Source organism: Coccinella septempunctata, chromosome 8 (genome assembly GCF_907165205.1).
Source record: "Coccinella septempunctata chromosome 8, icCocSept1.1, whole genome shotgun sequence".
NCBI classification, from domain to species: domain Eukaryota; kingdom Metazoa; phylum Arthropoda; class Insecta; order Coleoptera; family Coccinellidae; genus Coccinella; species Coccinella septempunctata.
The window spans coordinates 10,571,589-10,597,757 of NC_058196.1; the positions used below are offsets into that span (position 1 = coordinate 10,571,589).

Below are 26,169 nucleotides of genomic sequence, written 5' to 3' on the forward strand. Positions count from 1 at the left end.
AAAATATGAGGCGGCCAAAACATAATTTTCAAGGTTCATGAAAGCTATCCCACTCTACTGAACCAGTGTTCGACATTTGACAAAATATCGGTTCTCTCGAGATCATGGAAGACCTCGAATGGGTTAATTTTATTCGAAATAACCTGAGCATTTGATTGAACGATTTTTGAGTTATCAATTGCTGGAATACTGTCAGGAACCCTTACATAATTCAAATTATCCCTCTGAGGGGTGACGGTGCTTTGTAAAAAATTTATTCACTACAACACACTCTGGCCACAAGTTGGGATCCAACACCTCGTGAATATGGTCAGTCGGTATAGTGACCTTGGAAGACGAGTAAATGTCGTGTCTTCTATGTAGATGGCAATTTCTCGCATATAATATCCGATATGTGCTGACGAAAGAATACCCTCAATTCGTCCATGGTGGTTGAAGGACTGAGACGCCAGACATGTGAATGCGTAACATGTTTTTTAGGATCCACTTGGAGGGTGCTGGATTTAGATGTGACCACTATTGGCTTTGAGACTATTTTGGAGGACGCAGCATTCTTGGACCCTGAAGCAGAAATATTTCTATGGGGAACATGAATAGCTGGTCGTTTGCGGTTCTTTTTCCCAGATTTGACCATGGTCTATTTTGAAGAGGAATCGCTATTGTTTAGACGTCTTCTATCCGACTCATTGATGATGTTATTATTATAGTATTAGACTGAAACGTATGCAGTCCAGATGCATCTGCAGCGGAACCCCCAAGATGTGGAATCCCGGAATATTTCATTGCAGATGTTTCGATGATGACGATTTTGTTCGGTGTACACCCGAGATGTGGAATCACGGAATGATTTATAACTGCTGTTTCTGTGATAATGTTTTTGTTCCTTGAAAGAAAGCATATTTTCTCCTTGAGATCCAGTATTTGTTTTAATTGACAGTCTAATATAGTTTTTAGGGTATTCATTTCCTTCAGAAAATCTGTTTATAGCTCACTTACAATTTCCATTTTCATAGAGGCCAATTCTCTCCAATGACAAGAACCCTTTCAGAAGTACTACCCACATCGACCGATCTCACAGCGGAAACATCGCATTGCTGACAGGCATCGCAGATCCATTTATTTCTCGGATATTCACGAATTGCTTTGAAATTTTCTACAGATAGCTTCACACATTTCATATGATAAGATTTCTCACAATTATTACAACAGGCAGAATCATCGGATCTATCTATTTTAACGGAACATTGGGAGCATCCGATTCCTCGACTGCGAGGCATGGCGAAGTGAATGTGATGGGTACCAGTGCCAATATTCTAGCCTGAAGATGACTAAAACTGAAATTTCGAACATATGGAATAAATTACCAATTTTTAGGGTTGAATATCTCGGAATATACTGAATTCACTTTGCTTTGAATTGTAGCCAGTTTTTTAAGCTTCAAAAAGTTAGGAGTAACCTTCCGTGAAAAAAGAACTCGTCACAATTTATAAGATGAGAACTGGTAAACAAGAAAAAAAATATATTTTCCTCATTTTTCATTTTTTCGAGATAACCCAAGATCTTTAATTTTATTGATTTGCGAAAATATCCAAAAGATAAACACAGTTTATTGAAAATCATAATTTATTGAACTCATTATAGCACAACACTGATATGACTTAATATTTATGTATAATAGGGCAATTTCATCTACTCAACGTAGCGAAAGCTTTGACTTAAAGTTTAACAGTAAAATAATATTGCATTCCTTAAATTCTAATATTTTGTGAGCAGTTTTTTCTTACTGAGAGGATGAAAATGGAGAAAAATGTGCTCGGTTATTATGATATAATGAAATTAGGATTCTACATATTCACATGGCATCTGCATTTCATCAGATAAATAATTCTAAATATTGAAACCATAAATTTTTTCTTTCAAGCATATGAAATATCAGCCAGGATCTGAAACTCTGTAAAATGTATAATAGTTGGTTGCAAAGTTGAAAGTAACTAATGCTACTACATTAACACGAATGTAATCGCAATTCTTAAGAAAATATAGAACAAGCATTTGCAACCAATTATAAACGCGGATTAATGTGTTTATACTATATAATTTCGTAATCTGTTCATATTCGAATAATCAACTAGCTCTCACTTAATTTGGGTCGAAATTGACCATTTTTTGGCACAAGTAACCAGACTGTACGATAACTTCGTAATGAATAGTCGATGTTTGGTTTCTTGATTGTATTGAGAAATTATGTTTCATGTGTTTCAACAACGTAGGACTAAAAAAAGCAAAAAACTTCAATGTTAAATATAAATAAAATATATCGTTTCTATCATATTGCAGTATTCACAGCGTTCTACATAATAGGTTGGCTTATAAATTAAAGGAAAATCGATGTACCCATATGTTTAGTTCAGCTAACTGATACTTAAGCTTAGTAGTTCAAACTTAAAGAATACGAAATACAGAAATACGAAAAGGACAGATTTTTGGAACTTTGAAAAACATGAAAATTAGCTGCTTCAAGAAGATGTCGAATGATCTTTTGTATATTCACAAATTTGTATGCTTATTCTTAACGGTACATGAAATGAGTTGAAATCACTGAACTTACATTCTATTGGGCGGATAACTTACATGGATTAGATCCATGTTACGCAATGGAAATTGTCGGTATCTTTTAGAGAATAGTCTTTCCATTCAAATCTGGAACAGTTCCTTTAAATTTAACAATCTTTAACAATCGAACACCTCACGCTTCTACACTCATACAAATGAGATTGAAATTTTCATACAGGGTGATCTTAAACTAATGCCCAATAATCGTAGCGGATGAAGTAAATTTTCTCGAAGAATCATTCGATATTGAACCAGCAAAATTTTTCACCAAGCAGAAAGAGGTGTACCAATGTTACAATATTCGTTCAGGAGGCCTCAAGAGGAAATATAACCCTACTCATTGATTCAGTTCAGCACAGGTTCAGCAAACGCTAGCTGATGTAACTCGATAGCTGATAAATAGGACATTTATATCGACTTTGAAATGAGTTAAAAATTTAATTATCGTATTCATCAAGAAACAAAATGCGATTCATAACAACCTGCATAGCATAGAAGTTTGTTTTATGTCTTTGTGTGAATGAGAGTTGAAAAAATTACACCATGCAAACAATAATTGAATTCCGGAGAAAGCACCTTCCCTAGCAGGTCTAAAACCTACGACCTACGACTACGTCACCTTGATAGCTCCATTGCAAAAACTTCTGTCCGGCAATCATTAAGTCCACGATTCAAGTTCTGTTCGTGGGGGTTCGTTTTCCAGCATTCAATAATTTTCTGCATGCCGTAGATTTTTCGACCTTAATATCATCATGCTATATATAGCGATTTTAATTCTCATTTCAATTCAAAAGAGATCCTCCATATCAGAATCCTGAATAGTTATGCAGAACCTACATATGGTGTTTGTTCCTGGTCCTCCAGGTGTCCTCTACTATTCAAGAAAAGATTTCCCAAACTATGAGATGTGAATTGAATTTTAATATAGGTATGAATTATGGACTTTTCCGGACGTATTGATGACAGGGATACGGAAAACAAAGGGAAGTTTGAAGCTAGATGAGTTAATTTTTGTGTCCTATTCAAAAAATAGTTATATGTTATTTTATATTAATTCTCGATGAATATCAAATATGGTATTTGGTGTACTTATTTGTTGATGCTGAGGTTTTAACATGCTGTATGATATCATATCATTAAATTCAATGATCTGAAGCTCATTGAGAATATGTCTTGAAATAAACTTATATTAGGTTCTCGATTTGAAGCATTTTGAATGAAAGTTTTCATTCAAATTCTCCAGCTTGAATTCACTCATTTAGTGCATTGCTTATAAATCTCTATTCAGTGCAACTGAAAATGAAAATCCATTTTTCTTCGTCTCCACTCATATATTAACAACATTCATCGAAAAGTGTCTACTATGAGCATCATTATGAAAAGTGCTTATGCTGGATGAAAAAGTTCTCTTGATTCAACGAGTAGGTATATAGTGGTCGCAATCCTCAAAATATTGAAAGAGACTTCGCTACTATTCATTTTTCATATAAAAATGTACCCTTATTTTTATATGACTTATCGCCTACAGAGAATTTCACACCAATTTGGATTCGAGAAAATTTTCTGGTTCCCTAGAAAGTAGCCCATAAGGTAGAGAGCTTCGATGCAGTAAGTAACGTATATTGACTTGACAGAGTCCCCTCCTGGACTTACTCATGTTACTCTCACAGTTCTCTAAAGAGCTTCTGAAACGTTTTTTTGCAATAGCCAATATTTGAAGGACTTCTTATATACAACAATATCAAGGTTCGTGAAAACACAACACTTCAATACTCGGTGCGTGGACATTACGTTGTACCACCCTCGAATTTTTTCGGATCATTAACTATCTCTTTCAGCAAACTCCATATTTCTTCCTTGTCCAAAAGTACATACTTGTCATTTTTTATTTCTGGAATGAAAACGATCTTCGGTGTCTCTGTAGTTCTCTTCAAGTTCAGATATTTTATTGGACTTTCTCTAACATTGGTGTTGACATACTTCGGGAGATATCCATGTTCGGAACTTCTTTGTACTGGCTTTGTGGTTGTCTCTTGCGTTGTATCTATATTAGTCTTCATGTAGATCTTATCTTTTTCTACTAATTTTGTCTTATTTACACTCACTTGGTTCATCGTCTTCGTCTCAATTAGTTTCTGTGATTGTATGCTCGTTTTTTTCAATATGAGGTCAGGTATGAGGTTAGATTGAATCATATGTTCTTTGTTTCCAGTTTCCGGGTTGGGAAGTAAGGGCGGAGAAAGTGTTGTGAATTTATGATATACGGTTGATTGTTCATCTTCTGTCTTCGTTAATTTTCTTTCTCCATTTATTGATCCGTTTTCAACGTTGATGGTATATGTGGCGATACTCAAGACCTCTTTCTTTCTAGGCTGGAAAGGTATGTCGTTACTTTCAACCTCATTTGTTTTTGTATTGTTCGGTTCAGTTGATGAAACAGTGTCCGTGGTAGTTTCATCAAGAATAGTCGAAGTCAAAGGCAAACATTCTTTCGGCAGATTTGCCCTCAATTCTTGACCGTCAGTGCCGTTCCTACCGAACCATGTGATGAGGTCATCGTCGGTTATGCTATTCAGAAGATAATTTCCGTCCTGCGTATGGAAAAAAGTGTCTGCAGCTAAATCTTCTCTTCCCACAGGGTAGATTCTGGCATAAGAGGGTCTAAGTGATGAGATAATGAACGTACTGTGAGCTTTGAACCTCACGCATATTGGGCAGGAAGTAGAGACGTTGGCGAAAATGAACCAGATGTTGTTAGAGTTTGAGCCATGTTGCATTTCAGCCATGATTTCTGGAGAAGATATGAGCTGAGGTGATGTTTGGACCAATTCAAAGCCGGAGAAAAGAGTGATCTCCATTCTGAGTACTCCAGACGGAATTTGTCCTTTCCACCTGAAAAAGATAACCAAAACTGTATTCAAATTTGACTAGCACAAATAATAAGGAAAAATCATTTTTTCACGATTCCAAAAACCCCAAAGAAAGAAATGGAGGACTATCAGATCAGGGAATCAAGAAGGCCAATCTTGGTGACCTTCCATTTCAATCCATCCGTCTGCATATTCTATATCAGTAAACTGGGGCATTCCGAACATTTTTGACTTTTCAACTTAATAGAGGGACCTGAAATACTGATAAATACTTTTTTGTACAACTGCCATTAAAAGTAACACATTCAATGACAGCCAACGGTGTTGAAAGTGATTGTTAACGTGGAAGCATGTTGAAAATATTTTTAACACTAGTGGTAAGAATATTTTACCGTTCTTGACCTACCATTCCCGTACCCATAGGATAATTCCTAGTATTAGTGTAATATAATATCCCAAGATGAAACATGGGTCTTTTATAGGAAGAGGATTCCAATATGTAAATCCTCCGCGATTAAGTGAGAAAATTGTGGATTTTGAAAATTCTGAGGTTTGAGCTCAATATCCTCCAATGAATTAAATATTTTCACTTTTCCTAGTAAAAAGGGTTTCCTCTTCTTATATTAAACTCATTAAATATACCATGAAATTATAAAAACTATGATTTTATATATTATCAATGTGACCCAAATTATCATAGTGGTTGATTGGAGTTTTCATTGGAAGAATTTGTTTCTCTGAATGTTCAATATTTCTTATGATATCAAGTTCGATATCGTCGAATTCTAAAGAAACTTTTTTCAAGAGTCTCTGATTCAGATATTTCTTGGATTTTTATGTTTTAAGAGGACAATATTTATTTTGGAGTGGCTATGCTTCCAGTTTTTTAGAATTTCTTTGTCCACATTCACTTCACAGCCGTGAGGAACGAAAATAACGTATTGTCTGCACAGCACTATTTTTTCGGCACTGTCTGCTCACTTCATTCTGGCTATCTTCTCCTTAGTTTTAATGACCATCCAATTATAAACGGCTAGTTGATGGATATTTGATCCCCTTTGATTGGTTACTTTTGGGCTACAGCTCGTGTTGTTTTTGGTGATACTAGTTCGACTTCGCAGGTGTTGCTTGATGATATTGGTTTTGTATTTTCCACGGATAGGAAATTGGCGGCAGAAACTTCGTTGCATAGTCGGTTGAACCGACAAAAAGAAAGGAATTTTGTGTGGGGGATGATAATTTGATAAGAGTTATTTTTCAGAATTAGCAATGGAAATAGTTCAAAATAATTGTAATCATTAATTTCCGGGAGAGGAATTTCAAGAATTAATCTTACTTGATTTTTACTTATGAATCGTTTGTCTTTAATACAAACATAATACTGAATGATATTTTCGTGTTCAATGGCAAAGGGTAATTTAAATTTCGAATTTTTCCTTGAATGGTGAACAGTTCTTTTTTCAATTCTTCATGTGAGATGATAGATGAATAAAGGGTTTCTGTTTGGGCAAAAGAAATAGCTATTCCTATATCGCTCAATATTTGGTTTATGATGTCTATTGCTAGAGTAATATGTGTGAAAACTGAGTTTAGAACAAAAAATTGAAATCATCCCATGAATCCATGGCTGATGAGTTCATCCAGAAATTTATTTGGCCGATTTTATTCTCTAAGAATTCTTGATTATGTTGCAACTTGCAATATATATTACCATTCCTAAAGTTGCAACTTGCTCATAGAATTGTGGAGGATAGTTATTGAATTTTCTGTTAAACTGATTTGCGAATAAGCCACGATAATCAAGTTCTGCTGTAAGTCTTTCAAATTTTGAATTGCTTTATCACATCGATCTAGATTTCCAGTTATTGATTTCCATACGGAACCTAATCCATTTATCAAATCCCTACTTTCTCTAATATTCGGGATTATTATTAATTGCCTGAGCTTCTTGCGAGTTTCACTGATTTTATAATCTTTGATATATGTTAGATTTAATAAAACACGTGGTTGGTACTTTTTATTCACAAAATAAGATGGCGGTTATCTAGCACGTGGAGGTGCTCTAACAAAGGGTCAGGTACAAAGCGTACAGCCCGGCAAGGTAGTTCAAGTAATTGTGTGCTCGGCCTGTGCAAAAGAGAGAGCAGGTAACATTGGAGTACAGAGTTCACAAAGCATAGGTTCTATACTCTTATTCTTCCTTCGACATTCTTCGTCGGACATTATCAGTATATTTTAAGGGGGGTCAAATTAACATTTGCTAACACGGCCATACTGACCACTGAAACGTCCTCGTTTCACTTAGTAGGCATAAACAATATCTTAATATCAAACAACATTGTTAAAGGCAGCTTGTAAACATAAAACAGTTGAATCTTTGTGTACATGGCTCTGTTTGATGCGCTAGCTCGCGCTGCGGCATTATTATAGATGGAAAAAAGAGCCAAGCGAGAAAAAAAACCACCACCGCTTACTGTTTACAGATCAGGTCAGCAAAACACTTGGAATTTCAAAAGTTGATAAAATTGTCATTTACAACATATAAACTGTTAAATTAGGTTTGTGACATTGCACAGAAGTTAGCCTCTACTGGGGACTCCCGTCCGGGCCTTACTTGTCAATTGCACAGAAGTTAGCCTCACTAGCGACCTCCCGTCTAGGCCTTACTTGTCAATATCACAACTGTGAGATTGCACAGAGGTTAGCCTCAACTAGGGACTCCCGTCCGGACCTTACTTGTCAATTGCACAGAGGTAAGCCTCACTAGCGACATCCCGTCTGGGCCTCACTTATCAATATCACTACTGTAAAATTGCACAGAGGTTAGCCTCACTAGCGACCTCCCGTCTAGGCCTTACTTGTCAATATCACAACTGTGAAATTGCACAGAGGTTAGCCTCAACTAGGGACTCCCGTCCTGGCCTTACTTGTCAATTTTACATATTCGTATTTAAAGTACCGAAAACTCATCATGGAATTTCAAGTGCTTTGGAAAACATTCAACATAAAATGACCATGAGACAATACAATGGATCATAACATAACAATAAGAATCTCATAAGAAACAGTATAGAACATAAAATATGATGGACATGAGAATATTTCACTTCATCATAGCGCATCATTGAAACTAGCACACACTCATCATTGGTTCTTGGCCGGATATAGTTCTATTCTGGACTCCTACTCTTCTCAAGGCTGCACTTCGAAGGTCCAATAAATGTTGGCTTCAGTTTTTCTTCATTCGATAGATGTCACCTTCATGGAAATTTTCTGATTAACATCAACCGGTAACCTAACCTGATGTTCGAGACCTGCCAGCGTTATACTATACTCCTGGATTGCTCAACGGAAACATTTTACATTCTTGAGAGCGCTTGTCTTGTGTAAATCTTCATAAAAATTCACGTACAAAACAGATCAAACTTTTGCAATTGGTTTTGATTTTCCTGAAACATAACAAAGCGCCAGTATCTTATTTTCATTAGGCATGTTCCGACTAAGTTAGTCGACATGCTTGAAAATTTTTGTTATTTGACAATATTCGATTTATTCAATACTTTACTAATCGCTCGTCCAATCCTGACAAGTCTAGATTCAAATCTACTGTGCTGATTGATTGTTACGAACACTGGGTAACTAAAGTTTGACTGAACTTGTTTCTCTCTTTTTCTTAACAAAATGAAAATCTTCAGTATGTCCCTTTCTATCACAGAAATTACATTCAAGACTGGAATTTTCTGGATTAGAATTAAAACAACATTTCTTTACAATAATCTAACTTTCTATGCCTAAATTTTCCACAGTTCCTACAATTCCCATGAAAGGTTTTGTCTGATTCTGTTTTCAGTAGCTGCTTCATTTTTGTAGTTTTCTACTATTATCTGAGACTAATATGGAGCGTCGGAATCCTATGAAGAAGGCAATTTCAGCTGCTGCATTTCATTCTTAGGTTCTTGCACTAATAAACTATTCTTAACTTCTACATTTGTGATATCATGTGCTATCAAGCTCAACACTATTTCCCACGGAAACTTTTCACGAAGTTTCCTGATCGAATTCAACTTGGCATGAGCATACTCTACTAACGAACTAAAATTTGCACTACTTATCAACATGCTAGCCTTAAGCCTCGTGGCCGGAGTTCCTTTCTCAGGGAACGCTATCTCTAAATTCCTAGAAAATGTTGACCAATTTCTAACAATCGGTTTCCAGTTTTGATAAATTTTGGCTGCACGGCCTTTCAGGGCTTGCCCCGCTTTTAATACTACAACAGTATCAGACGTACCTGTTTCGAATTTAATTTGATAAACTTCCTCAATCCACTCCTTGGTTGAAAAGGATGTATCGTCGGGGTCAAACTGGGCTAACGATAATTATGCGGTCACCACGTGGTCGGTGTCGTTCCTTAAACTATACATGTTGGCTAGCAACTCCATCATCTTCATTTGAAGTTGGGCCTGGTTCTCCATTATCCGCATTACCGAAATGGCTTCACTTTCTTCGGGAGCTTTGTTGAGATTTTGCTGGTCCATTTTGGCTTATTCTTGTAGATTCTCACAAAACGCAAACGATTTTCACTCACAAAATAGGATCCTCAATTTCTTCTCTCGAAAGAAGAAATTTAATCCCACTTCTGATGTTAGATTTAATAAAACACGTGATTGGTACTTTTTATTCACAAAGTAAGATGGCGGTCGGTTATCTAGCACGTGGAGGTGCTCTAACAAAGGGTCAGGTACAAAGCGTACAGCCCGGCAAGGTAGTTCAAGTAATTGTGTGCTCGGCCTGTGCAAAAGAGAGAGCAGGTAACATTGGAGCACAGAGTTCACAGAGCATAGGTTCTATACTCTTATTCTTCCTTCGACATTCGTCGTCGGACATTATCAGTATATTTTAAGGGGGGTCAAATTAACATTTGCTAACATATATTTGTGATCAGAGATTTCATGTAAATAGCTTTTGCCATGTGTTGAACTGTGAAAAGATGTGTTCATATTTCGATAACTAGATACCTGTCAATTCACTGATTTCCACAGTAATGTTGGATGAATCGAAGATTTGAATAAGTGTCCAATAGTTTGCAATATTTTGAGACGATCACTTTTTTAACGGTAACATGCCGAGGTCATCTAATATTTGGTCCAACGATGGACCCGCAGATTGTTGCGAGGGTGATGAGTAGGGGGTCTTAGATTTTTCAAATTAACTGTCCGACCAATGTTTTGTTTCGATTTGTTACTTTGAATTTTTTGAATGAGCGCTTCATTACCTGGTAATATTTTTGTAATGGTAAATGGTCCGCTGAATGTAGGTCCACTTTTGTTACGTGCAAATTTATAGCTTTTTTCGTAGACTGTTTAACCAACTTTGAAAGGGTTTTTTGTATTTTCGTAAATTTTTTTGACAATCCTATTTTTATGAGTAATTATATTTCCGTTGATTCTATCATAAACTAATGCTAGTTTTTCCTTATGCTTTAGTGAATGGTCACTATACATTTGTTCATCATATATAAAATAACTAGGGAGCCTTTCAGTTTTGTATGGCCGAATGTGAAATCTAGTGGGGTTAGTTTTGTTGTGGAATGAATCGAGTTGTTATAACCTATTATAGCATATTTCATAATGATTCCTATAAGGTCTTTGGATTGTGACCTTAGAATTCTCCAGTGTTTTGTTATTGTTGATTGGAATCTCTCAATTATTGCGTCAGATGTTGTGCTGTTGTGAAATGAGAGTTTATTTTATGTGTTGCTTTTATAAAATTTATTATTATTATATATTTAAAAAATGCCAATCCTTGATATGAGCTGAGCTCATAAGTTGCGGTGTTCCGTAAAAGTAAAAGTAAATTAATAGGGCATGGAATATATCTGCAGCATTTTTAGATTTCAGTTCTATCGTTTGGCCTAATTTCGTGAATGCGTCAACAATAGTTAGAAATTTATTACCTTTCAAGTTATAAATATCTAGATGTATTTTTTCAAAAGGCCCGAATGGGGTATCTGTTAACATCATATCGATTTTTGGAGGGTTTCTATCGTATTTATTTTTTTTTTTCAAATTTCGCAGTTCGCTTTATAACTCGAAACGTATTCATTCATGGATGAATTACTTTCCCCGAAGTTGTCTCTAGATCTCGTTCAATAATAATAATAATAATAATAATGACTTTATTTCAAACAAAATAGTAAATTATAATAAACTCAGTATTATCAATAGAAAATCCCAGGGCGGAGTTAAGATGGAGATTTACACCTCTATGATTTGTTCTTCCCTCGTGTTGGAATTTAATCGCTTGGTTTATAAGTTTATCATATTGGACTACTTCTCTCCCTTCAGTGCACTATATCATCTCTGCTCCGTTTCTGTTGAATAGCTTGTTTACAACGTGCTGAATATTTTAAACATGTTCTCGGATTCGAAGTGAAAATAATATCTCTTCGTATCTGCCGGGTATTCTTTTAAGAATCGTTGTTCGAAGTAGTGATTGGCACGTAAAATTTCTTATATTTCCCATGGATTCTTTTCTCACGGCTTTCGTGTTATTATTCACATCCTGAATGAAATATTGATTCGGTCTCGAGTCAATGATGTCGTTTGATATTTTTATTGGTGATGACTTTTCCGTGTTCACGGTTGTAGAGTGTATTGTGTGCCCATTACTTTCTGAATTATTACCATGTCCCTCTCCCACCGTAAATAGGTTATTCAGAATTTCATCCAATTCTTATTCCGACATATCGACTGATGAATCGTCTTTCGATTTCGTCTTCGTATACGTTATTTATTAGAGATTCAGTGTCTTTTATGTTCAACTGTATTGTTGATTATGCGTCAGCATTCTTGTTAATAGATCCTTTTTTGTGTGCAAGTTGGTAGTCATACTCTTCTAGTCGAATTTTCCATCTCTGTAGTTTTGAATTTGGTTCCCTGAGTTTTTCCAGCCAAATTAGAGGTCGATGATCAGTACATATTATGAATTTCCTTCCATATAGGTTGACCTAAAGTACTTCACTGCCCAAAACACTGCTAAAAGTTCTTTTTCGATGGTGCTGTAGCGTTCTTCTGATTGATTAAGGGTTCTTGATGCGTAGCATATTGGTATATCAGAACCAATGGGTCCTTGCGATAAAATAGCTCCAATTCACAGGTTCGATGCATCTGTAATGACTGAAATTTTTATTGAAATCCGGGTATTGTAAAACTGGGGAATTGGTTGATATTTCCTTACATTTATTGACTGATTTCATGAAGTCTTCTTAGTGAATAATTTTTCTTCTTTTTTTCAGACAGTCAGCGGTTTTGTTATTTTGGCGTAATCTTTTACGAACTTGCGGAAGTATACTGTGAGTCCGAGAAATCCTTTTAATTCTGTTGGTGTTTTGGGAACTGGGTAGCGTACAATTGCATCAATTTTCCCCAGATGCAATTGTTTTTTAAAACAAGGTTCCTATCAAGTTAGTGGAAATAAAAGGCCCATTCATAGGTTGTATAAAAAAACATTGTGTAGCGTTCTACACGATATTCTTATTTTTGATTCTCGAAAATATTGATATTTGCATGTGTTTTTTTGGTCAGTTTTTTTGAATGCGATATAAATTACACAAGTGGTTTTTGTTTCAAAATATTTTATTTGTTACTTTGGAGACAGAGGTGTCCAGAAATGTATGCTGCAATTTTTTTTCTCATACATGTACTGTGTATTCAGTTTTTTCTTGGACACTGTCTACTTTTCTTCCCTGATAGAAGCCTACCGAATTTTAATAATTTTCGACCATCTCAAGGCGTTTGGCGTTACTGAGTTCACGGAACTGGCGGTACGACCTCGTCAAATTTGCAGATCCTGAGACCTGCAACAGAACTTCGTCCTGATTTGACACAACATCGGTCAACCTGGTACTCCATTTCAGCAGGGAAGTAGATACTGAGAAAATGTGTATATATATGTATATATAATTTTATTGAAGTAATAGTCGTGGAGGTATAATGAATTTCAAGGCTGTTCGACTAGGTTTTTTTGGGCGAAATGAAGGTCAATTCGTTCTCATACTCTATATTTCGTCCCCAGTTTGGGACGAATTGACCTTCATTTCGCCCAAAAAAACCTAGTCGAACAGCCTTGAAATTCATTATGTATATATATATATACAAATATATATATATATAAAATATATATTCGCCGAAGAAAGAAGTTGTGTTTTGATTGTTCCTATCTTTTGTGATTGTGTGCTCGGGGTTTGTTCCGGATGAGATTTTTTCTCATATGGGTGGCAAGTAAACTGTAGCTGTCTTCTCTTATAGAGAAAAATTTTTCGATTGATGCTTGTTTCGATAATTTTTTCATTTGCGAATTCGAGATTTTATTCTGAAATCGTGTGTGATTATCGGTACTTATCTGTTATCTAGCCTCATATGTAGATGATAGTACTTCTTATCAGCTTCGCATATACGGGGTGCATTCGAAAATTAGATTTCTTGGATATTTCTATAATTTCATTGGTGTATCCTATCCTTAACATTTTTTTTTTGTTTTTCCTGCGGCCCCCTTGTTTGTTTGAAAGTCATCGGCTATCGGCCCGGCCGTTGTGAAAAGTGACCCTTGTTTATTTTCCCATATTTACACCAATCCGTTTTAGGTGATTCTGATGTCTACTATGTCTTGTATTAAATGTAATGTTACTGTAAAGGAGGGAACTGATAGGGTTGTTATATGTGATGGCTGCAATAGGCCTGTCCATGCACAGTGCTCTGAACTTTCGCCTGCTGAACTAAAATGTTTCGAGTCTCGACCCAATACCAGGAGAAGGGTCAAATACTTATGTGCGGAATGTGAGAAAGGTCTTCAGCAGATTCCGAAGATATTGAAGCTCATTAGTGATCTCAGGGAGGAAGTTCGTGAAATGAAGGAGCTGAGAACGGGGAGTACGGCTGGTAATCAGTTGAGTCCTGGACCATTGCTGGCTGAGGAGAGGATGATGAACGAGTTGCTTGAAAGGAATAAGCGTTCCAGTAATTTTATAATACACGGCAGAGCTGAGAATGGCAGTACCAAAAAGGATCAAATGAGAGAGGACACAGTTCTTGTAGGCGAGTTGTTGAGGGAGTGTAATATACCTGAGCAAACAGTGGTACCTATCAGGCTGGGTAAATTTGATGACACCAGAGAATTGCGTTCCCGTCCTATAAAGGTTCGTTTATCGTCACCGGAGTGGGTTCCTCGGATCTTAAGCAATTTCAGGAAACTCAAGTCCAAGGTCGTTTGGCTGCTGGTGAGACACAGCTCACAATAAAGCATATAAATGGGGTTCCCACCATAGTAAGTTTGGTGTCGGAAAACTGAGTTGTCCCAATGGGGTTACTACATCTTCAGTAGATGATACTTGTGCTTCAACGGTGGGTGTTTCCGTGTACTATCAAAACGCGAGGGGACTCAATACTAAATTGACTAAATTTATGAAATCTGTTTGTGATTATTCATTTGATATTATTTGTATTAGTGAAACATGGTTAAGTGAGTCAGTTTTTGATGCAGAGCTGGTCCCTCCTGGTTACAGTGTAGTGCGTTCAGACAGACAGTTTGATGTGATTGGTAGATCTAGAGGTGGTGGTGTGCTTGCTGCATTCTCTGATGATTTGGTTTATGAGATTTTGGATGTTGAATTTATAAGGGATCTCATTCCATTGGTCGATATCATTTTGGTTCGGTGTATTTTGCCTATTAGATTTTTAATTTGTGTTTTGTATGTGCCTCCGGATGTCTCACTTCTTCAGCTGGAAACGATGGTGACTGCTCTTGAGATAAAACTTCAGGGTGAGACAGTTATCGTTGTTGGTGATTTTAACGTTCCTGCCTTTCTGGTTCCTCTTCTTGTCAGAGGTCTATGCTGCTACAGAATTTCTGTGACCTTGTGGGTATGAAACAGCTTAATGCTGTGTTGAATAGGGATGAAAGACTATTGGATCTGGTTATGGTTGGTGGAGATCTTGATGTGATGGTTTCTCACTGTGAGATGCCTTTTGTTTCGGAGGATCCATATCATCCAGCATTGAGTATTGATTTGAGTCAATCCTTGCATGTCCGTCTGGAGAATTTTCCGAGGGGGTCGAGACAGTTTTCTTTCGATTTCAGAAGAGCAGACTTTTCCGCTTTGAATAATTCTATCTGCAGCTATGATTGGAGTGTTTTGGAGATGTTCAATGATGTCAATCTGGCCTTGGAATTTTTTTATGATGAGCTTTTTTGTTTTTTTAGTGAGCACATTCCTACTAGGTCAGAGCCTTCAATGGCGAGAAGATATCCTGTTTGGTTCAGTACTGGTACTAGAAGAATAATCCGTCTGAAAAATTATTACCATACCAAATGGCGTTCCACGGGAGACAGAAGATACTATGACGACTTCAAGCGTTTGAGAGCGAGGGTCAAGTCTGAAGTTTCTTTGGAGTATGATGATTATTTGGCTGGCGTGCAGGATGATATCAGATCTGATCCAGCATCTTTTTGGGGACACATAAACAGGAAAAAAAAGACCACTCGGATACCCGGGGTAATGCGGGATGATGACAGCACGTATAAGGATCCTAAAGCTATAGTTGATTCATTTGCATTTCATTTCTCAAGTCTAGGAGGGATACATGTCTCCACGAGTGAAAACTCATTTGATTTTGATCATTCTTCTCCCTTTGTCTTGCCTAAAATTTCGGAGGAAGAAATTGAATCTATTATGAAAAAAGTTCCTAATAAACTAACTACTGGCGATGATCAGATTCCTGCATTGTTGGTCAGGGAGTGCGCCTCTGCTCTCGCTTGTCCTGTTCATCTCCTCCTTTCGATGAGTATACAGACATCGACATTCCCAAGCTTATGGAGAGGAGCTCGAGTAGTCCCGGTCTTCAAAAAAAATGACAAGTGCGAGATCAAAAACCATAGGCCTATATCGATCCTCTCCAATTTCGCCAAGGTATATGAGGAGGTATTGTATAGAAGTATGCGTCAGGGTGTACAGTACCACCTGGCTGAGGGTCAGCATGGTTTTGTGCGAGGTAGATCGACTATCACAAATCTGGCCACCTTATCACAGTATATTGCAGAGACTGTAGATGATGGTGGTCAAGTAGATGTGATTTATACTGATTTTTCAAGGGCGTTTGATTCGGTGGATTTTGATGTGCTTCTCAGAAAACTGTCTTCATTCGGTTTTTGTCCTGCTTACGTGAGGTTGATTGGATCCTACTTGAAGGGAAGATACAACTATGTTTTTTATAATGGTTTTCGGTCCTTTGAATATGAACTGGAAGCTGGGGTTCCTCAAGGATCGAATCTTGGCCCTCTACTATTTGTGATATTTTTAAATGATCTGTTAAATTCCCTCGGATGCATGGCTTTGGCGTATGCTGATGATTTAAAGTTATTCCTGAGAATATGTGGTGTGGATGATCTGAGGATGCTCCAGTTCATGTCTGGGATTGGTGTAAGAGGAATGGGCTAAAATTGAATTTCCAGAAATGCTTCCAGATGTCCTACACTAGGAGACTCCAGCCCTTGGTTGCCAATTACTTCATTGGGGATCACTTTCTTGCACATGTAGATCAAATACGCGATCTTGGTGTATTATTTGACAGTTCTTTGAGCTTCATTCCTCATATTAATGAGCTGTGCGCCTCTGCTTGTAGAACGCTGGGTTTTGTCTTTAGATGCTCTAAAGAATTTGATGACATAGAGTTATTTAGAAAACTTTATTTAACTCTGGTTATAAGCAGGCTAGAGTATGGTAGCATCATTTGGTTTCCTTCGTTTGATTGTCACTTAAATCTGCTTGAGCGTGTACATAGGAGGTTTTTCAAGTACGTGGCTTTCCGACAAACTGGTGTCTGTCCTTTCCTCCGTCATGAGAGAGATGAGAATATCATCATTGGCTGAAAGACACGAAAATCAGTTTGCAAGATTTGTTCGAAAGTTGCTGACCGGTACTATCGACTCTTCATATCTGCTGTCCAAGGTGAATGTTAACGTTCCAAGGTTGACCTCTAGATCTGCTCCTGTCTTTCGTTTGCCGACACCTCGCACTAACTTGTTGATTCGTGCACCAATTTATCGTGCGTGTAAAAGTGCAAATGACCTGAGCTTGAATATGTTTCCTTGATCGTTATGGTCAAGTGTTATGATTATTTTTCTTGTTTTTTTTTTGTTCATTCTTTGGCTGGTACATTGTAGGGAATTTTCTGTATATGTATATTATTTTTCAGGTTGCGAATTTTCTCATTTTGTTAAATATTTTTTTTATTTTACCCTGTAATTGGGAGTACTCCTGTTGGGTAATAAAGTTATATTATTATGACTTTAGCCTTGCGGCTTTCACACTCCTCTCCAGAGGAAAATTCACTTATCCCAGATATCTCAGATATCAAAAGGATTAAGCTCTGTTGGAGCCCTTTCCAGGTTTTCGGGCTCGTGGTGGTGGTCGGGTCCGAGTCGCTCCTCGCCTCCCTGCTGTAGGTTGGATTCCTGCTCCACCCGCACTTCCTGTCGGAGCAGACGGTGTTCCTCTGCATTCCCCATGTACTTGCGTACAGTTCTCGCCGTTCCGAGCAGTACCGCTTTCTGCATGACTCTATAGATATTTTCGTCCAACTGAAGTTTCCTCAAGTTCTCTAGTAGTTTCTTCGGTATCAGGCCTGTAGATGAAATGACAATAGGGATGGTCTTGATATCTTTCAGCTTCCACTGTCTTCTGGTTTGTTCCTCGAGATCTCTGTATTTTGAAATTTTTTCAGTGTGCCTATCTAGAAGATTGGTATTATTTGGAATTGCCACGTCTATGAATAGTGCTCTGTCCTCATCCTTATTGAGCAATATGAGGTCTGGTCTATTGTGGGTTATTTTTCGGTCTGTGAGAACCGTGCGATCCCAGTAGAGCTTGTGATGTTCGTTTTCCAGCACAGCATCCGGATGGTAATTGTAATAAGGCACCTTTTTCGAAGCTAGAAGTTGGTGTTTTAGTGCCAATTCTTGGTGAAGAATCTTGGCAACAGCATCATGTCTATTTGTGGACTCCGTGCCCGCGAACTTCTGACATCCGCCGGTGATGTGCTGGATAGTTTCATGTGTCGCACAGCCATAACGACAGCTATCGTCCGCCACTGAGGCATCCTTGGCGATGTACTTCATGTAATTTCTTGTTGGAATCACCTGATCCTGGATGGCGAGCATGGAGCCCTCTGTCTCAGGAAACAACCTTCCGGAAGTCAACCAGTAGTTCGACGCAGATATGTCGACGTAATCATGGTTGACCTCGTTCTGGTGCCTCCCATGCAAAAGTTTGCCAATCAGTTTCTGCATTTTACTTTCTGCAGAGTGTTCGACGGTTTCCAAGTGATCCTGTTGTAGCTTTAATGGTGTAGAACTATCAGCAACACAAACTACTCGATGGAGTTCTGACGAAGCTGCCTTGCTCAAGAAATATTTTCGAAGTCCTTCAATTTCCTGGGACATACGGTTGGACAAATCAACAATTCCTCTACCCCCAAGATGTCGTGGCAGCTCTGTCCGTTCTATTGAGCTTTTGGGGTGATGTTTATTGTGTTTAGTCAGCATCGTCCTTATTTTTCTATGTAAAGCTTCTAAATCGGTGGTCGTCCAAGAGATGATACCAAATGAATAGCTCAGCGCCGAGCAAGCGTAGGTGTTAATCGCTTTTATCAGATTCTTGCTGTTAAGACCAGTTCTCATTATCCTCCTCAATCTTCGGGTGAACTCCTCTGTTAATTCTTTCTTCATCTGGGTCTGATTGATTTTTCTTGCCTGTTTTATGCCTAGATACTTGTATGTGTCTCCTTCCTTTAATGCTTCAATTTCTGCACCTTCCTTGAGTTTGAACGTACCATCTTCTATTTTCCCTCTCGTTATGTTAAGCAGTCGACATTTTTCTAGTCCAAACTTCATTTTGATGTCTTCCGAGAATCCTTCCACCATTTTCAGCATCAGTTGCATTTGTTTTTTGGTAGATGCGAAGAGTTTCAAGTCGTCCATGTAAAGGAGATGATTCAGTTTCATTATAGTTCCACTGCCGTTCTTGATGGAAAATCCGTAGTCCGTAGAATTTAATCTATGAGACAAGGGATTCAGGGCCATGCAGAACCACAGAGGGCTCAGCGAGTCTCCTTGGAAAATTCCGCGTCTTATTGGAAAAGGTCCTGTTGTAATGGAGCAATCTGCTGCTTTCATTTGAAGACTAGTACGCCAGGTTGACATGGCGTTTTTCAGGAACTTAACAATATTGGGATCCACCTTGTAAATCTTCAAGATCGTCAAGAGCCATTCGTGAGGTATAGAATCGAATGCTTTTTTGTAGTCTATGTACGCAGCGTAAAGATTCCTTCGCTTGGAGAACGCTTGATTGCAGATAACTGAATCTATTATTAGTTGTTCTTTGCACCCTCGGCTGTCTTTGGTGCATCCTTTCTGTTGCATGTCGATGATGTTATTCCTTTCGCAATGGTTGTGAATTCGGTTTGAAATGCACGATGTGATTAATTTGTACATCGTTGGAAGACATGTGATTGGTCGGTACTTGGATGGGTCTTCTGTATTCCTTTGGTCTTTAGGTAACAAGTATGTTGTGCCATGTGTGAGGAATACTGGCATTCTTTCAGGATTTTCAATGACATCATTTATTGCGGAGGTCAATTTGTCATGCATGATCCAAAGTTCTGTAATCCATCAGGCCCAGGTGCTTTCCAGTTGTGCAGTCCTCTGATAGCTGATTTTACTTCTTCAATTGTGATCATGTCATGCTGCATCGGCTCATATTTTATAGCTTCAGATTTTTTATCTTCAATCCATCCGGTATCTCCATTGAAGTGAGGTTTCGTTGATAATTGTTCGGTCCAGAATTGTTCAATGGCTTCCTTTGGTGGTAACTTTCCATTTCCTCCATCCGACGATGTGAGTGACCGGTAGAAAGATTCTTCCGACTTTTCGAATGAATTATTGTCTCTTTTCCGGCTATAATTGCTTTTATATCTCCTCAGGCGTTCTGCATACAGACTTAATTTTTGCTTCAGAGTGTCGAGGCAATGGTGAGCTGTAGCATTCTCCGTCTCTCGTTCTGTATGTGTCCTGTTTCTATCCATGATCTCTTTGACAGCTTTCACAACCTTTCTTCCTCGATTCCCGTTCAAGTACTCCGTCAGTCGTCCAATGTCTCTTCTTAGCCTTTCTGTTTTGTGTTGAAGACGTTTCTGCCATGCTGGCGCGTGTAGTTTGTGTAATTTTGGACCATTGTTGTTCGTTCCGCGAATTTTTGCCCCTATGGTTTTGGCTGTCGTCAGCGCTGCACAGGAAAAAACTAGATGCAGATATTCCAATGAACTTCCGTTCTGTAGGTATTCAGGTAAAACGTCCTTATTCAAGATGTCGATTATAAGTGATAGCTTCTTGGATGTATTGAGTCGGGGAGGTGTTATTCGATGAAGAGGGTCTGTCCCTTCCAGTTCGGCGAAGTATCTCCTCATGTCAGAGTGAACTTGTCGGTGGAGCTCTTCCCTATCGTCCTGGAGTTCAGGCTCACTTGGGTTGCAAGATGGACTTTCAGTATCAATGTCTTCTAGGTGTTGTTGCCCAGGCATGTGAATTCCATCAGAGGTGTTGGTGTTATTCTCTATTGCTAGCGGACGCTGAAGTTCCCGTTTAATTGCGTCGATTCGGGCCGTTGGTATTAGTTGATTTCTCAGAATTACGCGGTACTGGTCTGCCACTCGTTGTTCAGTGACATTGAGATTTGGGTAGGCGTTGCAGAATTCCTCATGGAGCCTTTTCCTATAGTTGTTCGTGTTCTGCCCTAGTCCCGTGATGGAGTTATATATGCGCACAATAGTTTCATTCATGGACGTTGTCCACTTCATGCGCTTTCTAACTAACCCCGCTTGGGTGAGCACTGGCTGAATATCCTGCGCAGCACCTTCAGCGGTTCGAGTCGGCAATTGAATTGGACTCGTTGGTTGCTGTTGTTGCTCTGGAGCTGTAGCTTCTTTTGCAGCAGGAGCCCGCTTCCTCAACATCCTGCCACCGACGTCCCGCATGCTGTCATGTCCAGCGCCGGCTCCAGACATGCCCTGACGATCCCCAGGCAGCGACTTGTTTCCGAGGCTTCTCGTTATCACCATTTTCATGGGTTTGTGCTCCCCTTTCTCGGTTTGGGTGAGGGGTAGAGAAATGAGAGCAGAAAGAGCACCCCTATAAAGGATGTGAAAGAGAGAGAAAAAAGGAATGGGACTGCGGACAGCAGGCGTGGCTGGCTGCACCGTCTACGTCGTTACTATGGCTGCCCGGCAGGCCATCTACCAGATAGCTGCCAGGCAGGCCAGACATTACATTATGACTTTAGCCTTGCGACTTTCACACTCCTCTCCAGAGGAAAATTCACTTATCCCAGATATCTCAGATATCAAAAGGATTAAGCTCTGTTGGAGCCCTTTCCAGGTTTTCGGGCTCGTGGTGGTGGTCGGGTCCGGGTCGCTCCTCGGCTCCCTGCTGTAGGTTGGATTCCTGCTCCACCCGCACTTCCTGTCGGAGCAGACGGTGTTCCTCTGCATTCCCCATGTACTTGCGTACAGTTCTCGCCGTTCCGAGCAGTACCGCCTTCTGCATGACTTTATAAATATTTTCGTCCAACTGAAGTTTTCTCAAGTTCTCTAGTAGTTTCTTCGGTATCAGACCTGTAGATGAAATGACAATAGGGATTGTCTTTATATCTTTCAGCTTCCACTGTCTTCTGGTTTGTTCCTCGAGATCTCTGTATTTTGAAATTTTTTCAGTGTGTCTATCTAGAAGATTGTTATTATTTGGAATTGCCACGTCGATGAATAGTGCTGTGTCCTCATTTTTATTGAGCAATATGAGGTCTGGTCTATTGTGGGTTATTTTCCGGTCTGTGAGAACAGTGCGATCCCAGTAGACCCATTAGAAACCGAATGGGCTCGGGCAAATTAATCTGTTAGTAAGTAATAGTCACAAGCTGTTACAGTTGATAATAGTAATGATAATACTTCATTTCAGAAAAAACAAAGGACACAGATTCCTTCATAACATCATGCTGCTTCTTGAAAATGGCCCCATCAGGCTTAGAGTTATGTAGGATTCAGTCGTATTATGGGCAAATTCAACTTGGATTATCACACTGCTTAGTTTAAAAACATATTATCTTGTTATCTATTCTAGTTTTTCGAAAAAATATTTGACATTAGAGGTACCATACAATCCTTCTTTTGCTAGAGATTTAATTCTATCTATTTCTGAAAAATTTCTGTAAGATATTATATTTTGTATGTGAAAAATAATTTTAATTTAGGTTGATATATTTACTTCATTGTGTTGAGTACGATTGGTTGATATTCTTCTCGTTAGTTTTCACAATAAATCATTATCAATATTTTATGCTTTTTGTTGAAAAAACAAATAGAATATAAAATAGTTCTTCATACCAACTATTACAATACAGATGTTTCAAATCCAATACCGATGAATTAATAGGTGTACTTTCTCTCATCCATATTATGGATGAGGATATTGCAAGGAGAAGAAGAGAGAAGATCTACTTAATTTTCATGGAGTAATACGTTCAAGTGCAAAGGATTCTGATCTGGACGATGATGTCTGATATTGATACTAGATTATTTGAACCTTTTGTTACGTAGTAGCTATTCAACAGATATAAATATGCATCTCACTATTAGCCAGGAAAGTTGTTGAATGAAACAATTATTTCTGTCTATAGGACTAATTAAACACATAAGCGGAAAATAGACACAGTGCAAAAAAAACACAGACTTATCTATCTAGCTGAAGGGAAATAAAAATGGTCCAAATTGTTTTTGAAAGAATTTACACTACCATTGTTCACTACCACCGGGGGAAGCTGGTTCCAGGCAAGGAGAACTCGATTCTGCAGGAAATTTTCTCTCGCTGAGCAATGAAAATGTTCGCGATATAGTTTGAACTGGTGACCTCGAAGACGCTGGTCACTGGTGTGTGACTCGAGCAATGCGATTGTGTAACCAAAGAGTAACAACAAGAGGTTTCACTTCGCCGATTTACAAGGGATGCATGGAATTTCAACCTTGAAGTGGGGAGACGCTACGCGCCAGCAATACTGCGCTCAGATTCACTACAGTCAAACGAGAATCTGGGCGACCAATCAGATTGGAACTTGCGTACAGAACGAACATCTGCTTTCGTTTCCGTCCCTCCACTAAACCAAGGAACATTCAAGGGCATTGAAACACAACCGGCCAAAATGATAGAGTGAATACTCTTGTTAATACTCTTTGGTGTAACACCACTAATGATGTACCGCATTTATTGGTATTGAGCGGTAAAAGCCAGTCATTGCACCACTGTTGGATGGTGGACAAATTTTCCTGAAGAAAATTATTATTGGTTCCCGGCGCAGCAAATATTTTCGTATCGTCGGCGACCATTGAGATACAGGATTTGACCACAGCAGGTAAGTCGGATGTATATAAAAGAAACAAAAGTGGTTCCAATACCGATCCTTGGGGGACGTCACTTAACACACCAGTACCCGCGCGTCCGATAGAGACATGAACGGTCGTGTGGAGTATCAGAATACCCAAAATTAAAAAATAATATTTTACGAATAATTACGTCATAAAATATGTATGCCTCAAATCAAAAGTCGCGTAAACTAATACCATTTATTATTTATGCATGTAAAAGTGCTTATGGATGTAAAAACAGTATATTCCTGACGTTATATAAATAAATCAAACGAAATCGACAAATTTATTTCTGGAATCCTAAGTAACAAATTATGTCCTTCAGTTCGAGAATTTGGTGGCGGCATCTTTCTCTATCCGGTTTTTTTAATCTTTTTCCAGAAAAGTTGGACCTTCTAGACTTTTTTCGGGCGAAGGGTCGTCTTTTTGCTCCGTTTCAGAACCATGATCACACTCATTGACTTCATCTATCTTATTATAATTATTTTCTTCTGAATATATTTCAGTCATCACAGCATTTTCATTCATAGACTCTTCATCCGTTATCTCCTTATACCATTTCAATCACTGTTCTGGATTTCCACTCTCCATATCCAAATAAAGAAAATACCCCCTTGTAACAAGATTCTCTGACAAAATATACTATTAAATTATGGTGAAATGATAATGAGTGTAATAATAATATGAAATATTGTTATTATTATCACTGCATATTACTAAAATGATTAAAAATATACATTCATGTACCTGTCGTTTCAGTTTTGACCTGAGAAATAATATAACACAAACGGTCGCGCGGGGTATTTTGATACCCCACCCTAACTTCGAACGATGTGAACAACACTGTGGAATTCAATATCACACAATTGCATGCACAGATGACTTTGCAAGACAGTCCACAAGGAATACCTAAGTGGATATTCGTCGATGTTTACCTTCCTAAAATACACTGCTATAAGTGAAGCCTGGGGTATTGCAGTACCCCACGCGAGTACTGGAGTGTTAGGACGGGCCTTGAAGAAGAAAAGGACACACCCACACGCACACAGAATTAACGTTCAGATAAAAAGGCTTCAATCCATGAGAGGAGGTCTCCTCGAATTTCAAGATGCTCCAATTTGGTATGAGACGTCTACGACGAACCTTGTCGAAAACCCGGGAAAAGTCCAGGTACATAACATCTACCGGTGTATTGGGATCAAACGATTTCTTCCAATCCTCCAAACACCTGAGGAGATTCGTTATGACTGATCTATCAGGTAAAAAGCCATGGTTTTCCGGAATTTTGTTATTTCTTTAAGCAAAATTGAGAATCTCAGATGTAATCATTCTTTCGCATACTTTGGAAGCTACAGATACTAGGCTTATGGGTCTGTAATTAGAAGCAGATATCTTACAAATTTCTTTGAAAATCGGTGTAACCGATGCGTTGAGTTATTCTCTTGGTAATGTCGATGTGGCAAAAGAACTGCTGAATACCAAAGAAAGGGGCAGAGCAAGAGATTGAGCACAGTTCTTCAAGACTTATGACGATATTCCGTCGGCACCAGGAGCAGACGAGACATCCAAATTCATCAAATGTTTTGTCACATCGTCTCTAGAAAAATATATCTCCTCCAAATTGTCTATAGATCTGGGCAATGATATCATCGGGAGCGGACCAGGAGGTTCCTTAGTGAAAGACGAGACGAAAGCATCCGCCAAAACCTCAGCAGAATGTCTGTTGTCCGCGCATAATTTACCAGGAGCATCGCGCACTATTGGAGCAGAAACCTTTGTTAGTTAGTTAGTTACGCAGATACTTACAATTTTTTTTTGGCATTTGAAGTATTCAAAAGTGGAGTTTCGTATTTCTGCCTTTCTTGAGTGAGCCTGGATCTCAGATCTTTAGAGTATCTTCTATGGTTATCGTAATCAGTTTTGCTGCGTCTATACCGTTGCCAGAGAGTTCTCTTCAATCGGATCATCCTTTGAAGATCAGGGTTGATCTGTGGTTTCGATGGAAAGACAGTGTTCTCCACAACGCAGGTGTCTTTGGATAGGAACGAGTGTAATATTTCAGAGAAGGTCTTCCACATACCGTCGACTGACCGATCCCAAAACAGTCCCAGTCAACTCCCTGGAGGTCGCGATTAAGCTGAGGAAAACTTATGATGTTTCTTGTTTTC

At 38.5% G+C, this 26,169-nt stretch overlaps 2 protein-coding genes across 3 annotated transcripts in view; one reads left to right on the top strand and one right to left on the bottom strand.

Moving 5' to 3' along the window:
* The window catches only part of LOC123318935, a 537,083-nt gene that overhangs the window by 326,693 nt on the left and 184,221 nt on the right, over window positions 1–26,169 (top strand). The window lies entirely within an intron of this gene.
* LOC123318930 (C3 and PZP-like alpha-2-macroglobulin domain-containing protein 8) overlaps window positions 1,645–26,169 on the bottom strand; it is a 1,198,665-nt gene continuing 1,174,140 nt past the window's right edge. For both annotated transcript variants that reach the window (XM_044905716.1, XM_044905717.1), the window contains one exon: window positions 1,645–5,505. In XM_044905716.1, the coding sequence (XP_044761651.1) occupies window positions 4,401–5,505 (1,105 nt within the window). In that variant the 3' untranslated portion in view covers window positions 1,645–4,400. The remainder of the gene's footprint in view (window positions 5,506–26,169) is intronic.